This window comes from Sceloporus undulatus, chromosome 7 (assembly GCF_019175285.1).
Source record: "Sceloporus undulatus isolate JIND9_A2432 ecotype Alabama chromosome 7, SceUnd_v1.1, whole genome shotgun sequence".
Taxonomy (NCBI): domain Eukaryota; kingdom Metazoa; phylum Chordata; class Lepidosauria; order Squamata; family Phrynosomatidae; genus Sceloporus; species Sceloporus undulatus.
In genome coordinates this window covers 43,181,818-43,196,208 of record NC_056528.1, presented here as the reverse complement: position 1 = coordinate 43,196,208, position 14,391 = coordinate 43,181,818, and the positions used below count along the sequence as shown (strand labels likewise).

Here is a 14,391-nt window from a genome sequence, read left to right as displayed (position 1 = left end):
CTCGCTTGCCTTTGCCCTCTCTCTCTGTGCTGCGGGAGAGCGCGCGGCCGAGGGGCTCGGGAGCGCGCCTGGAGCCAGGAGGGCAGCCAGGCCCTGCCTTCCTTCCCTTATGGAGCCCTCCGCCTCTGGGAAGAGGAGCCTCTCTGTATCCTTTCCCTTGCTTCCAGCCTTTGGGAAGGGCTTTTGGAAGGGGGAATGCTGGGGCTGGATGGGGAGGAGCCCCTGTGAGGCTAATTGGGGGTGGTCTCTCTAAGGCTGCATCCACACTGGAGAAATAACCCGGATTGGCACCGATATAACTCTCTTTTTGACTCAAGGCTATGGAATTCTGGGAGTTGGAGTTTGTTGTGGGGCCCGGAGGGGAGCTCCGTTCCGCTCTGGGCCCACAACAGACTCCAACTCCCAGAATTCCATAGCCTTGAGCCAGACAGCGGTGCCAAACCGGGTTATTTCTCCAGTGTGGATGCTGCCTCTGTTTTGTGGAAGGGTTGCAAGTTAAACAAGGGTTGGTGCTTCATTGGTCCAAAACCCACTGCAGAAATAACCCAGTTTGAGACTGTCCTAGCTCAGTGCTGGGGGATCCTGGGGACTGTAGTTTATGGTGCTTTCTGACAGAGAAGGCTAAATGTCTCACAAACACTACAGTCCCCCAGAATTCCCTAGCATTGACCAGGGCAGTTGAAGCGGTCTCGAACTGGGCTATTTCTGCAGTGTGTTTCGGACTGTTGTGAGGGATGGAGGCCTTCTGGAAGGCAAAAGGTGGAATGTAATAATATACTGTATAATAATAGCGGGTTACAATAAATATGGGGTGATCTGTGGGTGGTGTCACTGTTCGATGTTTTGACCCCTTAATCACATCCAGGAGAAGGTTGTAGAATTCAAAGGCTTGTTGTTGTTGTTGTTGTGGGCCTTCGAGTAGTTTCCTATTTACAGCGACCCCATCACAGGGTTTTCTTGGCAAGCTTCTTTTTTGGGGGGGGGGGTGCCATTGCCATCCTCTGAGGCTGAGAGAGTGTGACTTGTCCAAGGTCACCCAGTGGGTTTACATGACCAAGTCGGGATTCGAACCCTGGTCTCCAGAGTTGCAGTTCAACGCTCAAACGACTACAACACGCAAAGGCATAACCATGTTAGTCTGGAAAATTAGGTCCAAAACACACTGCAGAAATAATCCAGGCTGACACTGCTTTAATTGCCCTAACTCAGTGCTGGGGAATCCTGGGAACTGTAGTTTATTGTGGCACCAGAGTCTCTGACAGAGAAGGCTCAGTGTATCACAAAACTACAGTTCCCAGCATTCCCTAGCATTGAACCAAAGAAGTTAAAGCAGTCTCAAAGTGGATTATTCCCACAGTGTGGATAGGACCTTAGTCTGCAAAGGGATCTTGTAGCTCCTTCGAGGCTAACTGAAGGAAAGCAGCTGGGAGTAAGAGCCGTTCTAGACTTGACTGACTAGATGCATAGGATGGAGTGGAAAGTCCAGGGACAGAACTATATAAGAGGTCTGAGTGGGAACGTCCATCGGATTGCAAAATGTTGTGGGTGTGGAGAGGAGGTGACAAATTTAGTTGTAATGGTGGTCGTTGGGGATAAGGCATGTTAAATGGATTGACACTTGGAACTCTGTTCAAGTCCCAAATCTTCATCTATCATTTGAAAGGAGTAGCATGAATCTGAGGAAGTAAGCGTAAGTCTATGAAAGCTCATGCTACCAACTTTTCTCTTACAGTTAGGTCCAAAACACACTGCAGAAATAACCCAGTTTGAGACCGTTTTAACTGCCCTGGCTCAGTGCTAGGGAATTATGGGAAATAGAGTTTTGTGGGACATTTAGCTTTCTCTGTCAGAGAGCCCTGGTGCCACAATAAACTATAGTTTCCAGGACCCTCTAGTGGTCTCAAACTGGGTTATTTCTGCAGTGTGTTTTGGACCTCAGTCTCAAAGGTACTACAAAATCCCGTTGCAGGAAGAAGGTTGGTCCCTCTGGGGTCCATCTCTAGGGACAAATATAAACTTAGCTTTCTTACTACAAAACCTTGGGCACTCTTCTTTAGAAATCACTGGCGCTGCCTGTTCCATGAGTATTACTGTCTGGGATGCATCCTTAAGGTGTGTGGCTTTAAAAGGCCACCTCATATTGAAGAAGTCTGTCAACTGCTGTGTTGGCTGCTGAAGCAGAATAGAAACTCCATATCTAGGGATAGTGTATCTGTGAATAGGAGGTACTATGGCTGTACAATAGCAGGGGAGTTGTTGCCTTCTTTTTTGCTGTAGGCAAGAAAAAGGGTATCACTGTTGGCTTCAAGGTTTTAGGAAAGATAATCCTTTGGATATATACAGAAAAACAACAGTTTTCATGTTAATATGAAATTTGCATATCAGATCATAGTCAAATGCTCAAAAGCAGGCTTGACAGCTCTGAGCTGGAACCTGTTTTTAGAACTACTGGTGGTACTCAGCTAGGGGAATTTGCTATTCTAATGCTAATGAATTTGCTATTCTAATGCATGTTTAGCTGCTGAGCAGGCCAAGCTTGCTACCCATGGTGGATCTGGAATATGGGTAGGGCTTCCTTTAAGCTTTAGTTTCCCCTCTTTACTTCAGTCTCTCTTGAGAAATTAAATTGTGGCAGGGTAGGACAGTTATTGCTAGAGAAGGAAGGGCTAGATTAGACATTACAGTTGTGAGAGAGCCATACCTTTATGAACTGAAGGTACAACAGTAGTGAGAAAGTGTGTGTCTATACTTAAGTGTTGTTTGGGAGGGCAGGGGTTGGTGCTGGTTTCTTCCTTTTTTCCTTTTCCTTAGCTCTTCTTCAGGGTCTGGAGGTGACTGCCGGTCGTCGAATACCATGTGAGCTGAGCCTGGCACAGCGTGGTGGGGAGTATGAGTGAGTTGCCACTTGAATGTGAACATATAATTTCACCACACACACACTTGTACTTATTGGCAGGGAGGGCCCCTCCTGGCTTGATCTGTGGAGGTTTGAAGTGCTGGACTGGACATAGATAGATCACTGTATGCCGTGTGTGTGTGTTGTGTGGCCCTTGCTTGACTAATATCATACACAGATATTTTTCCTCCAAGTGTTCATTCTTCCAGAAGGAAGTTGGCTACAACATTGTTGTTACTTGTCACTTATTGAGGTGGCAGCATCAGATTATCATTGCAGAAACATTTCCTGGTGTTAGGCTGTTTGGGTTACTTTTCCCCCCTGCCCATTTCTATAATTATGGTATCATTTTATCCTTTGGAGGCTGTGGTGGATTGTGTCATAGTTTGGAACATAAGGAAAGTTTAGTTCAGAATCTGCTCAGACACATGGTTTGCTCAGCAGCTTCTGTGTTGCTTGCTGCCCAGGATTCCAGTGGAAACAAAACAGAGAGATAATATAAAAATGGCCCATGATTTTAACCTGTCAGAACTCTGTTAAGGTGAGAAACTAACAGCTCAGTGTTATGCATATTCTTTATGCTTTTACTGTAATCACGTATCACAGTATTTAATGGTGCTAACTCCCAGAAAAGTACATAAGATTGTAGTTGGAATGACTTTCAGTGTTACCTTGCGAGTTTTGTCAGCTGAGCAAATAACTGAACTTGGTTCTCCCATTTTAGATCCAGAACTATTAATCCTGTGAATCTTGCAAATTGCTTTGGCAACACAATGTTCCTCTTCCTTTGTCACTGGGAAACTACAGCAGAAATGGGAGGCAGGTTCCTCTATTCAGTGCCCTCCCTTCTTTCTCTCCATGGACATTCAGCAACCATAGCAGTGTGCCAAGGTCCTTGGCATTTGCCAGGGGAGGGGAAGAGACACAGAGCTGTGTGTACACAGCTTTATACTCTGTATTTGTGCAGGATCTCAGGCTATGGGTCATTTCCTCCAGTAACTTCTTTCTTGTTTTTTTCTTGACCTTTGGTAAGTTCGTGTACCCGCACCCCCAGTTTCCTCTGCATCATTGGCATTACTGTCCTCAGCACTTGGCATTCCCTTTTCCTTTAAAATACTATTTCCTCCACCATAAGATCCAGTTTAAAGCCTCTTTCTTTCCTTTCTTTCTTTTCATAGTACAAATTATATGATCCATAAGTCATAATACAATTTGTTTTGCTCCCTTTCCCTCTTCCCACAAATGGCCACACAGAGGGTAAACATTCTATTTAAAGTAATCATTCTTGGAGATGGTTCATATTTTCGTATCCTGTTTTTCTTCTACTTTCTCCCAATTTCCCATTTATCTTTCCATGATTCCGTATTGCTTTGTCCAGTATATTTAATCCTTCTTTCAATAAGGAAATCAAATAGTATAGATTTTTTATATAATTAAACAAGTAAGACTTATTACAGTTTGATTTCTTTTTCCTACCTAAAACCATCACTGAATAGACAGCTTTTAAAATTTGTTATGTTACATATTTGGCGCTTTACAGACCACCCAAAAAGCGCTGCCATTTTGTATGCGCCGAGCACGTACTAGGGTTAGGGGTGTCTGGAAAGGACGCTCCTTTCTAACCCTAGTACGTGCGCGGCACTACTTTTCGCCCGTGCGGAACGGGCCCTTGATTACTTTGTTGTTACTGTTGCTGTGTGCCTTCAAATCATTTCCAACTTACAGTGACCCTAAGGTGAACCTGTCATGAGTTTTTCTTGGCATGTTTCTTCAGAGGGGGTTCACCATTGCCATCCTCTGAGGCTAAGAGAGTGTGACTTGCCCATGGTCACCCACTGGGTTTTCATGACCAAGGTGGAATTTGACTCCTGGTCTCCAGAGTAGTAGTCCAGCACTCAAACCACTACACCACACGGATTACTGTCCAAGTGCAATTCCCCTAAATTAAGAGTTAAACAATTTTCTTTGCTTAATTGTATCTCTATTCCTATTACTATATTTATCTGTTCCTTAACTTCTATCCAGCATTCTTGTACATATGGACATTTGCATCACATAAGTATATAAATCATTTTTTGCTCCATAATCATGCCAACATTTTGATTGAAATTTATCATGCATGAATGAGTTTATAGCCACCTTGATCTGGTTTGCAAGACTTGTAATGAGCATGATCTTCCAACCACTATTCATTGCAGTCCATCTCCTGCCATAGGTCTTCTTCATGAAAATGCAGGCCATCATCCGCTTTGAACATGTTTCTCCTCTTTTCTCCTCCCTTCATTGGCTCCCCTTCCCCTTCCACATCCGGTACAAGCTTTTGTTATTGACTTTCAAAGCCCTCCATGGATTGGCCCCTACTTACTGATCTGATCTTCTTTCTCCTTACATTCCTACTCGCACCCTCCGCTTGGTAGTCAAGGTCTCCTGTCACAGTGTAGGACTACCACTGCCCCCTCCTGAATTCGTCCCTTCTCGCTTGCTGCCCCTTACTCCTGGAACCTTCTTCCCCCACATGCACACCTCATCACTTCTCTACCCAGTTTCAAAACTGAGTTAAAGACTATATTGTTTAGAGAAGCATTCCCAGAGGCGAGCCCCTCTGTGACCCAGGAAGCCTCCTTTTAAGCATCCATTAAGAAGCCAAGCCCTTCCTCCAGTCCATCTGCCTTGGTCCAGGCCTCGGAGGTGGAGAAGATCTGCTGGACCTGATCCCATTCTCCACCACCACTCCCTTCTCCTTTTGTGTCGTGTCTTCTTAGATTGTAAGCCTGAGGGCAGGGAACCGTCTAACTAAAAGATTGTATGTACAGCGCTGTGTAAATTTACAGCGCTATATAAATAAAGGTTAATCATCATCATCATCATCATCATCATCCAAGAAGCTAATTTTTTTCCTGACAATACTATCTGAGCAGCCAGTTGTTGATTTCCAGCATTCTGCTTTTTCTTCCTGGGCCAAGACTTTCAACAGGAAGGGTTGATAAGAAAACAACCAGTGCTCCAGGGTTCTTCAGCTTCTTACCTGGACCCTTATAGTCATATACAATATACTGGTAGCATAATTTGTTCTCACATGGATCCAAAGGAAAAGTGGGCTTATTAGTAATGGCAGCCACTTTGTCACATATGTGATCTTCATTCTAGAAAGACTGCACACCTCTAGAGACATCTTGTGAAGTTTTCTTGTGTTTCAGAATCATTGTCCAAGGGGAGGATATGGAATCAGTTGTACTACACCTAAGGGAGTTGATTTGTTCCAGGTATAGCCTTCTAAACCCTTAGAAAGAAAAACAACATGGCAGAGATATTGCAGATGGTCACTAATACTCCCTTATCAGGTTCCTTGTCTTGAATATAACTAACATAATAATTGCAGGTCTCCCTCACTAAATTCTTATGCAAAATGCTCCTTTCATAAGCTCTTGCTCCACCATCACCCCAAGCAAGTAAGTGACTCACTTCCTCTCAGCAGTAGCTCCTCCTCCTTAGATGATGTGCTCTATCACGATTTGTATGAAAAACAAACAAGCAAGACAAGATGGACAAACAAAACCACAAACAAGCCTCCAAACATCTCGGCAAAGTGGAACCCACAAGCTAATTAACATTCTACTTAAATACATCCAGTGAAGGAGTCCTTGCAACTCCTGGGGATGAACAGTTCCTGCTGTTGGGGACTATTTCTTTGGTTTATCTGAATGCTGCTTCACTGCATCCATACATCTAGTCCTGTTCTCTGGAGCAGCAGAGAACATCTCTGTGTCTTCTGCATGATAGATTGTCTTGAAGATGTCATGCTTCAGAGTGCATGGGAAATCAATGCCAGATTAGTAATTTCTTCCAGTATCTTTAAATTAGATGGATGCAAGTGCTTCCATCCTTGACACTAAATAAGCTATATAAAGCTTACGTTTGAAAGATCTTGCAAAGAGGAAAATAGAAGGTTTTGGCTGAAAACTGAGGATAATATGTTCCCTGCTTTATGTGGAAATTATCAAGTATCTGTAGAGCATAATTATTATTGCCTGTAGGAGCAGAATTAGGGATTTCTTTGTCCTTTCCTCAACCTCCTTAATTCCTCAATCCTGTAATTAATGCACTTAACATGCCTTTCTATTTTGTTCCAGTTTAATTATTTGTTCCTGGGAGAAAGAAGCCCCTGTTCAAGAGAACATTCCTATCAACAGTCGCTTTAAATGCTTGCAAGGTACCCAGTTTTCTTCACACTTTTGTAGCCATTCATTGTTTCCTGGAAGCAAGATGGGAAAGGTTAATATTATAACCCCAAATTCTCAAATGGAAATTATGACCAAGGTTTTTAGGCTGAGACCAAAATGGAAATTCCAGGACAGTCCCTTATCAGAAGAAGGAATGGATCCTATTGGGGGAGTATCCTGCTTTCCAAGTAAAATTTCCCACTCGTTCTCTGGGTAAGTAGGGAAAGAGTCCTCTTTGAAGCCTTTGAGAGCTACTGTCAGTTAACAGAAATTAGTTTTCTCAAACACTGACCTTTCAGAGGTTTTGGACAGCAACTCCCAGCATCCCTGTCTAGCATGGTCAATGATCACGGATGCTGGAAGCCACAATCCAAGATATGTGGAGGATCTTGCTTTGTTACGCAAGCTAGATAATGGTGGTGTGTGAACTATGGACTAACTTATTATGAGGCCACTTCCTATAGTGCAGAATGATCATTCTGTAGCCCCTTGGTGGTACTATTTAGGTCAGGAGTGAGAAAATGTGGCTCTCTTAATGGTTGGGCCAAAGGAGAAAGGGTAGAACTAATAATACCAGCATATTTTAATTAAAAACTCTAAATTGTCAGTAACGAAGCATTAGTAAAGACATTTCAACCTATGAGAATAGTAGAACAATTTGTACAGAAGCTGAGGAACCACCAGATAAAGTCATGGGAAAGAGGGCATGGTCATCTGGGGAGTTAAGAAAGACCAGATTTCTGTCCCAGTGCCTAAAGTTTCCCACTCAGGTAGTCAAATGGACACTTCTACTGTTGCCTCTTTGATGAATTTATGTAGACCTCTGGCCAGTTTCCTAGAAGCAGGAACATCTGCATGGCAGGGGGTTGGACTGGATGGCCCTTGTGGTCTCTTCCAACTCTACGATTCTATGATTCTATGATTCTATCTCTCTTGCAGAAATCCCAGCCTGCTCAGGCTTTCTTCAGTACAGTATTTGGTTTATCTCAATGATTGTACCATTTGAAGCACTTATTCTTATGTTTGTGTGTGTGTGTTTATATAGGTGGCCCTCCATATCTACGGATTTCTTTATCTACAGATTCAACCATCCATGGCTTGAAAATAGTCCAAAAAATATAACTCCCCAAAAGCAAACCTTGATTTTGTCATTTTATGTAAGGGGCACCATTTTACTAAGCCATTGTATTTACTGTAATGGGACTTGAGCATCCGCGGATTTTGGTAGCCACAGAGGATTCTGGAACCAAAACCCAGCAGACACCAAGGATCCACTATATAACTTTCATTTGTATTTTAAAATAAATAAGCAATTGAAACTTCAACAGCAATGAAAATAGAAGCAAATACAAGTAAATCCAGTGTAAAGTATGGCCCAGTATGGTACAAAAAATTCTGAGCATCATATGAGAGTTTCTTGAGCCTTTATTAAAATGGCTTTTCCCTGAACTGGAGGTGAATCCACAGAGGTTGGTAGGGAGATGGCTAGTGGAGGGCCTACCTGCTGAATGAGAGCCATACTTCTGCAAATTGGTCTTTAGTAATTATGTTTGTTGTGCTATTTGTAGCTTGTGTTAGGTCCTTTTAACTGTGCAGCCATCTCTTTACTTCCTTTCTCTTCTCTTACAGAGGCTGAAGAAACTCTCCTAATCGACATAGCAACAAACAGTGAGTCTCTCCTTACCAGAGTTCTGTCAGAAATAGATTTTGCTGTCATTGATGTGTCTTCTTTCCCAGCTGACTCATTGTCCTTGTTCCTGCTCATCTCCTTTGCTTGACCGTACTGGCTCTGTGTGGTTTTTCCTAAGGAAGCATCTGCTGGAGGTGAAAGGATTTCTTATTGCAACATCCATCTGCATGGTGTTTTACAAAAGGCAGGTCTCCACCCTGAGGCACTTACAAAGTGAAATTCAGTAGTGGAGTATAAGGGGAAATGGAGGAAGGGGAAAACATGCAGTCAATGTGATTGCATGTACTTATGCTCAGTTTCAGTAGGGTAGTGACTGCAGGGGCCTCCAATGTTATTGGACTATAATTCCCATCATCCCTCAATTTTGACTGTTTTGGCTAAAGCTGGTGAGAGTTGCAATCCAACATCTGTAAGTAGTTTTTCCAACCCTCCTTATGGGGAATTGAGATTAATACAGTCATCTCCAAACCAGCACCATCCAAATGTGTTGGATCATGATTCCCATTATCCCTATCTAGCATGATGTTGGCTGTCAGTGACAGGCACAACCAACATCTTATGCAGGGTGCTTCTTTAGAGAAGGTTGGATTGTGCCAAAGTCTTTTTGGACAAAGTGGATTTTTAAGGAGCAGAGTTGAAAAAATAAAATAGTCTCAGAACTAGGAAGCAAAAAAGGAAAAAGACGAGTCACTTGAAGCCCCGAGAAACCTTCAGAAAGAGTGGTAGTCACAGACAGTATTAGGGGAGTCTTTCTCAATCAGGTTCTCTCCAGATATATTCAATTTGAACTCCCAGAACTCTTCCCCTAGCCAGAATACCTGGCTGAAATGGGAGTGTTAGTTACAGTCCAGTACATTGGAGGACACCAGGTTAGAGAAAGGTATGTTAACATGTAAGACCAGAGAGACAAAGGTGTCATGAAGAGTGGGGGTAATGCAATCTCTGTAGTTCAAGGATGGAGAAAGTGTGGTACATGGGCTGCATGTAGCCAAAAACCATTTTTAGGGTTTCTGGGTCCCCTAGTGCCCCCCCCCATTTTTTAGGGGGGCAACCCTACAAGATTCCCTGGGAGGTTAGTGTGACTGCCAAATCCAAAGGTTGCCTACTCCTTTTATAGCTTATGCTAGAATTTATTGCTATTTAGGGCTCTTCCTAGGCAAGGAGTCAGACTGAGTTAAGTCAAAATAAATTTTTGGCCGACATTTTATTGAAGCTGGCAAAGTGTGAAGTTCTGTCAGTGTACTTTTGTAGAGGTCTGGGCTTCTGGAGAGTGAGGGTGAAAGTAGACAGCTCAGTGACAGTTTAAGGGATTGACCCCATAGCCAGTCAATAGGCATTTGGGTTGAGGGAGACATGATGTGTCCAGGTGCTGTCTGGTAGCTGTTGTGCAGCCTGGCAAAACCATTACATTGGATATCTCCTGGCATAGTATTGGAAAATGTGGTTAGACTGGTGTGACCCATGTTGTTGTAAATGAAAGTGTTGGCAAAATACAGCCCATGGGCTACATGTGGCCTTTGAAACCAAAGGCATGAACCCCAAAGACCCCATACCCAATTTTAAAAACTTTTTGCAAGTGATGTTTTGCACCTGACAAACCTCTGATTTTGAAGCTAGAAGTAGCATTACATCTTTTCTAGCTGCACTGGATGTACTGGTCTAAGCCCCTGGGTGGGTACAGGGGCAGAAAAATGTCCTATGCTCTCCACGGTGGGGAAATTGCAGCTTATGAAATGTATGTAGCTTCTGGGCCCAAAGCCCTACATTTTGTTGTTGTTGTTTTGTCTGTGATTTCTGGATTTCTGGTTGTGTATTCCTACACCGCAGGAGGTTGGACTGGATGGCCCAGTCTATGATTTTTTGTGATTCTGTGGTTGACCTCATTCAAAAATCATGACAAGCTGCAAACAAAGACCACCCATAGCCCAACCTTCCCTCCTAAAAACCCTCAGTTTCTGGGCATATACCAGCCAAAAGCAAGACTGGAAGTGACTGAGGTGTTTCCTCAACCTGAGACGTAGTCCCACAAGGCTTGTTTTATGCAGCCCTTGAGGGAAGATTGATCTTTAGCTCTTTCAGAGGTTCTCCAACACAAAGCCACCCCTCCCCCTTTTCCTGACCTACAGCAGAATCTAAGCCACTATCTGAAATGGAACTGAAGCAGAACTATGTTTATGGGGGGGGGGCACCAGTTCAGAATAAGAGATCTGTTAAATTGCACAACACCTGATGTGACATAGTGATTTTTTTTTCTTATCCAAAATTAGAGTAAATACTATACTGTAACCTCATGTCTGAGAGGATATATATCTTTGGAGTTTGCACAGACTTCTTTTACTCACCTCTCTTCAAGATTTAGGCCCTGAAAAGATGAGTTGTGCTCATATTGGCTTGCTGCCCCTTAATAGCAGGAGTTAATCAACAAAATGGGACAAGATGAACCAGACAAGATAAGCAATGCAAAACAATACATGGCATACATTAAATGGCCTTTACAAATACAGTACATTACAAACATATACATACTTTTTTATTGAAATAGGAATGTGTTTGATTAGCCTGTGAACCCACAGAGAAAGAAAAAAAATAGAAAATAACAAGTAACAGGAAGATAAGAGAAACAGAGATAAAGATCAGGTAGGGCCCTTTCATATGAATAGGTGTGAACACAAATCTCTATGGAAATGGCAAACCTGTAAGTTTGCACTGCTAACTGCATGAGGGAAACATGGACAGTATCATTACCGTGAACTGCAGAGTACATCTTCTATGCTGCAGTTCTCAGCTAGCCTTTTTACATGGCAGGTGTTCTGCTAACCCAAATGGTGGACTCACCTTCATGGTTCCAGGGAGAGCAGTGTGCTTAGTGCATGCCTTTTGCTAATCTAGGCCTGGTTCTGAGTGTTAGAGAGGTGAATGAACAGATTTTCACATATCTAGGAACCCTGAAGAGGTTTTCAACCCAATCAACATGGGTGGGGAAAGAAGCTTCACTGGATACACGGTTCAGCTTCTGGATGATCTTTAAATCTTCGTGCTTCCCAAGATGTTTTGAATGTTGTTAAATGTAAACACCAGCTAGATAATCTCTCTTTCTGTAGAGAGAATGGTTGTGGGGAGAAAGAGAATGAATTTGCACAAGGGATTACTCTGTCTGGAAGTGGAAACTCTTAGGGTACTGAGGCAAGGATAGCAGGACCTGTAAATGTTCTCAGTCACTGGGATGTAGCATTCCCCAGCAGATTAGAGAGACAGAATGAGGATAAATGACACCTGATCTTTATAAATAATGTGCCTTATATTTATTTCTCAGCAGTGAAGGGAAAAACATCCTGATGTGGGTTTCTCCTACCATTTTCTCCGATAAGCAGGAATGTAGAACCCTTTTCTGAGCATGCCCACTACAGTCCTTACAGTCTAGTTGCTACCTTTTGCTCCAGTAGGAAACACTCAGCTTCACTTCACTTCATTGCTTCTTCTCTTTCTTGTTTTTCAGCCCTTGAGCTATATTACTATCTACCGTATATACTCAACTATAAGTCAACCTCATATAAGCAGAGGGCAAGTTTTGGGGCCAAAATTATGGATTTTGTCATGACCCATGAATAAACTGATTGTAAAACTTGGAGGCTCCTTCAGTGTGTGTATGTGTGTGCACAGCAAGAGGGATTCTAACTGAGTTTTTTTGCTTCAGCATTTCAACTTTGATTTCAGCCTTTGCTCCCCAGACAGTGGAGGCCAGCGGGAGCAGAGAGGGATTCTGTCTCTGTTTAACAGCAGTCAGTCATCCAGGACTTTTTCTGCTCTGCTCAAGAGAAAAAGAAACGCTTCCTCACCACATGAGGAAGTCTGAAAGCGATGCTATCACATTACCATACTGACCCATAAATATGTCGACCTGGGATTTTGGGGTCAATTTTTGGGCATAAAGTTTTAGATTTATAGATGAATATACATAGCATTTCTATCTTCATCCCTAACCCACTCCCTCGACCCTTCCTTCAAGTGCCCAGATTGGTTCAGGATGAGGGGGGAAAGCCCCAGTCACTCTGGGAGACACAACGGCACCTCTAAAGCCTCTCTGTCTGAGCTCCTTGGAGCGAGAATCCATAATCTAGAGGCAGATTTAGACCAGGGAATTGCTGCAGCCAGTGGGTAAGGGGAAATCCCTCTGTATTGTGGTCCAGGTGCATCATCAATGCCAAGCCAGAAACAGGCCAGAGATAGAGGTGGGAGACTCATCACAGGAAAATGTAAGCACATGGGTACCTTAGTTTCCCAGATGCGATATGAAATTGTCCGCTGCTCAGTGTCATGGCTCAGATCAGGGAGTTGATATTCTGGGAGGCTGCAGCCCTATTTGCAATGGCTGCATCCACAAGGGAAAAAATAGGACAGGCAGGAACACCCATGTCAGCACCACCAAAGGAAATGGCCTTGCCCAAGGGATGAGTCTCAAGCACCAGCCTACCCAGGGGAGCTATGCTGTGTCTCACGTCAGGATGTTCCTCCCTTCACTGCTCAGAAAAGAACCATTTGTTTTACCTGTGAGATTGTACATAGTTAGCCAGGGAAGAGAAATAGCTCAGATGGCATCCCAGGCTCAATTCCTCTTTCTAGATTTCAGTTGGCCTATAAGGAGGATTGCTCTCTAAGTGGGCACTCTCAAAAAAGGCTTCGACATTCCTATTGGAGTGAATGGGAGGAGCAACCCACATCAGGATGTTCATCTGTTCGCTGCAGAAAGACCATCTCACAGGTAAAACAAAGGGCTAATCAAATTTCATGTAACAGCTTGGCACAGATCCTACACTTCTTCCGTTCCTGTTCATGTAAGAAAGTGTAGGATCTGTGCCAAGCTGTTATATGAAATTTGATTAGCCTGAACTGGAACTATTTTAATGCCATCTGAATTGGACTTGAACCAAAGAATAAATACAAACCATTTTTCTGCTTGTCCTTTTTAAAAAGTACAAATTCATAAAATACATCTGTTTCACGAATGTACAAAATTAGATATTGATAGATATTTATATACAAGTTGTCCAAGACACTGAAAGTATTAGTTGATCTCTTTCCAACTAGGTGCATGTATTAAGAGTCTTGCCTGGTGCACATGGCTAGCAAGAGGGCACCTGTATTTTAAGAAACTAGCCCTTTTTGCTGTTTCTCAAGGGCCTATAGCCTTTTTAGCCACTTGTTCAGTTCTTCTTTATTTGTACCATATAAGACAGGCATTCTTTATTGACTATGCAGTGGGAAAAGAGGGCTGTCTTTTAAATGTGTATTCCCTGTGCTTGCAAATAAATGTTCATGTTCATTTCTTGGTCTGAGTGCCCCTGCAAGGATGTTTCATATAGAAGCATGTGCAGCCACAGAGAGGAAACCACTCCTAAAACTACAAGTGCTCTGATGGGAGGAACGAGATAGAGAGAATTGCATCTTGTCTAATTTCTTTTTATTGAACTAATGAATTTTGCAATTGACCATGTTTCTTTAGGATTAAATATGAAGAGCCAGGTGAAAAAAGACAGAAGGGCTTGTTTCCTGACTTCCTTGAATGTCAGGAGAGAATCCCGTTTGAT

At 43.0% G+C, this 14,391-nt stretch overlaps 1 protein-coding gene across 1 annotated transcript in view; it reads left to right on the top strand.

The window, feature by feature from the left end:
- Window position 1: 1 nt before the first annotated feature.
- Window positions 2-14,391, top strand: part of LOC121936340 (inositol polyphosphate 5-phosphatase OCRL-like) — a 37,293-nt gene continuing 22,903 nt past the window's right edge. The window contains 4 exon segments of the mRNA XM_042478510.1: window positions 2-145; window positions 2,823-2,893; window positions 7,027-7,106; window positions 8,746-8,784. Of these exon segments, the coding sequence (XP_042334444.1) occupies window positions 110-145; window positions 2,823-2,893; window positions 7,027-7,106; window positions 8,746-8,784 (226 nt within the window). The 5' untranslated portion in view covers window positions 2-109.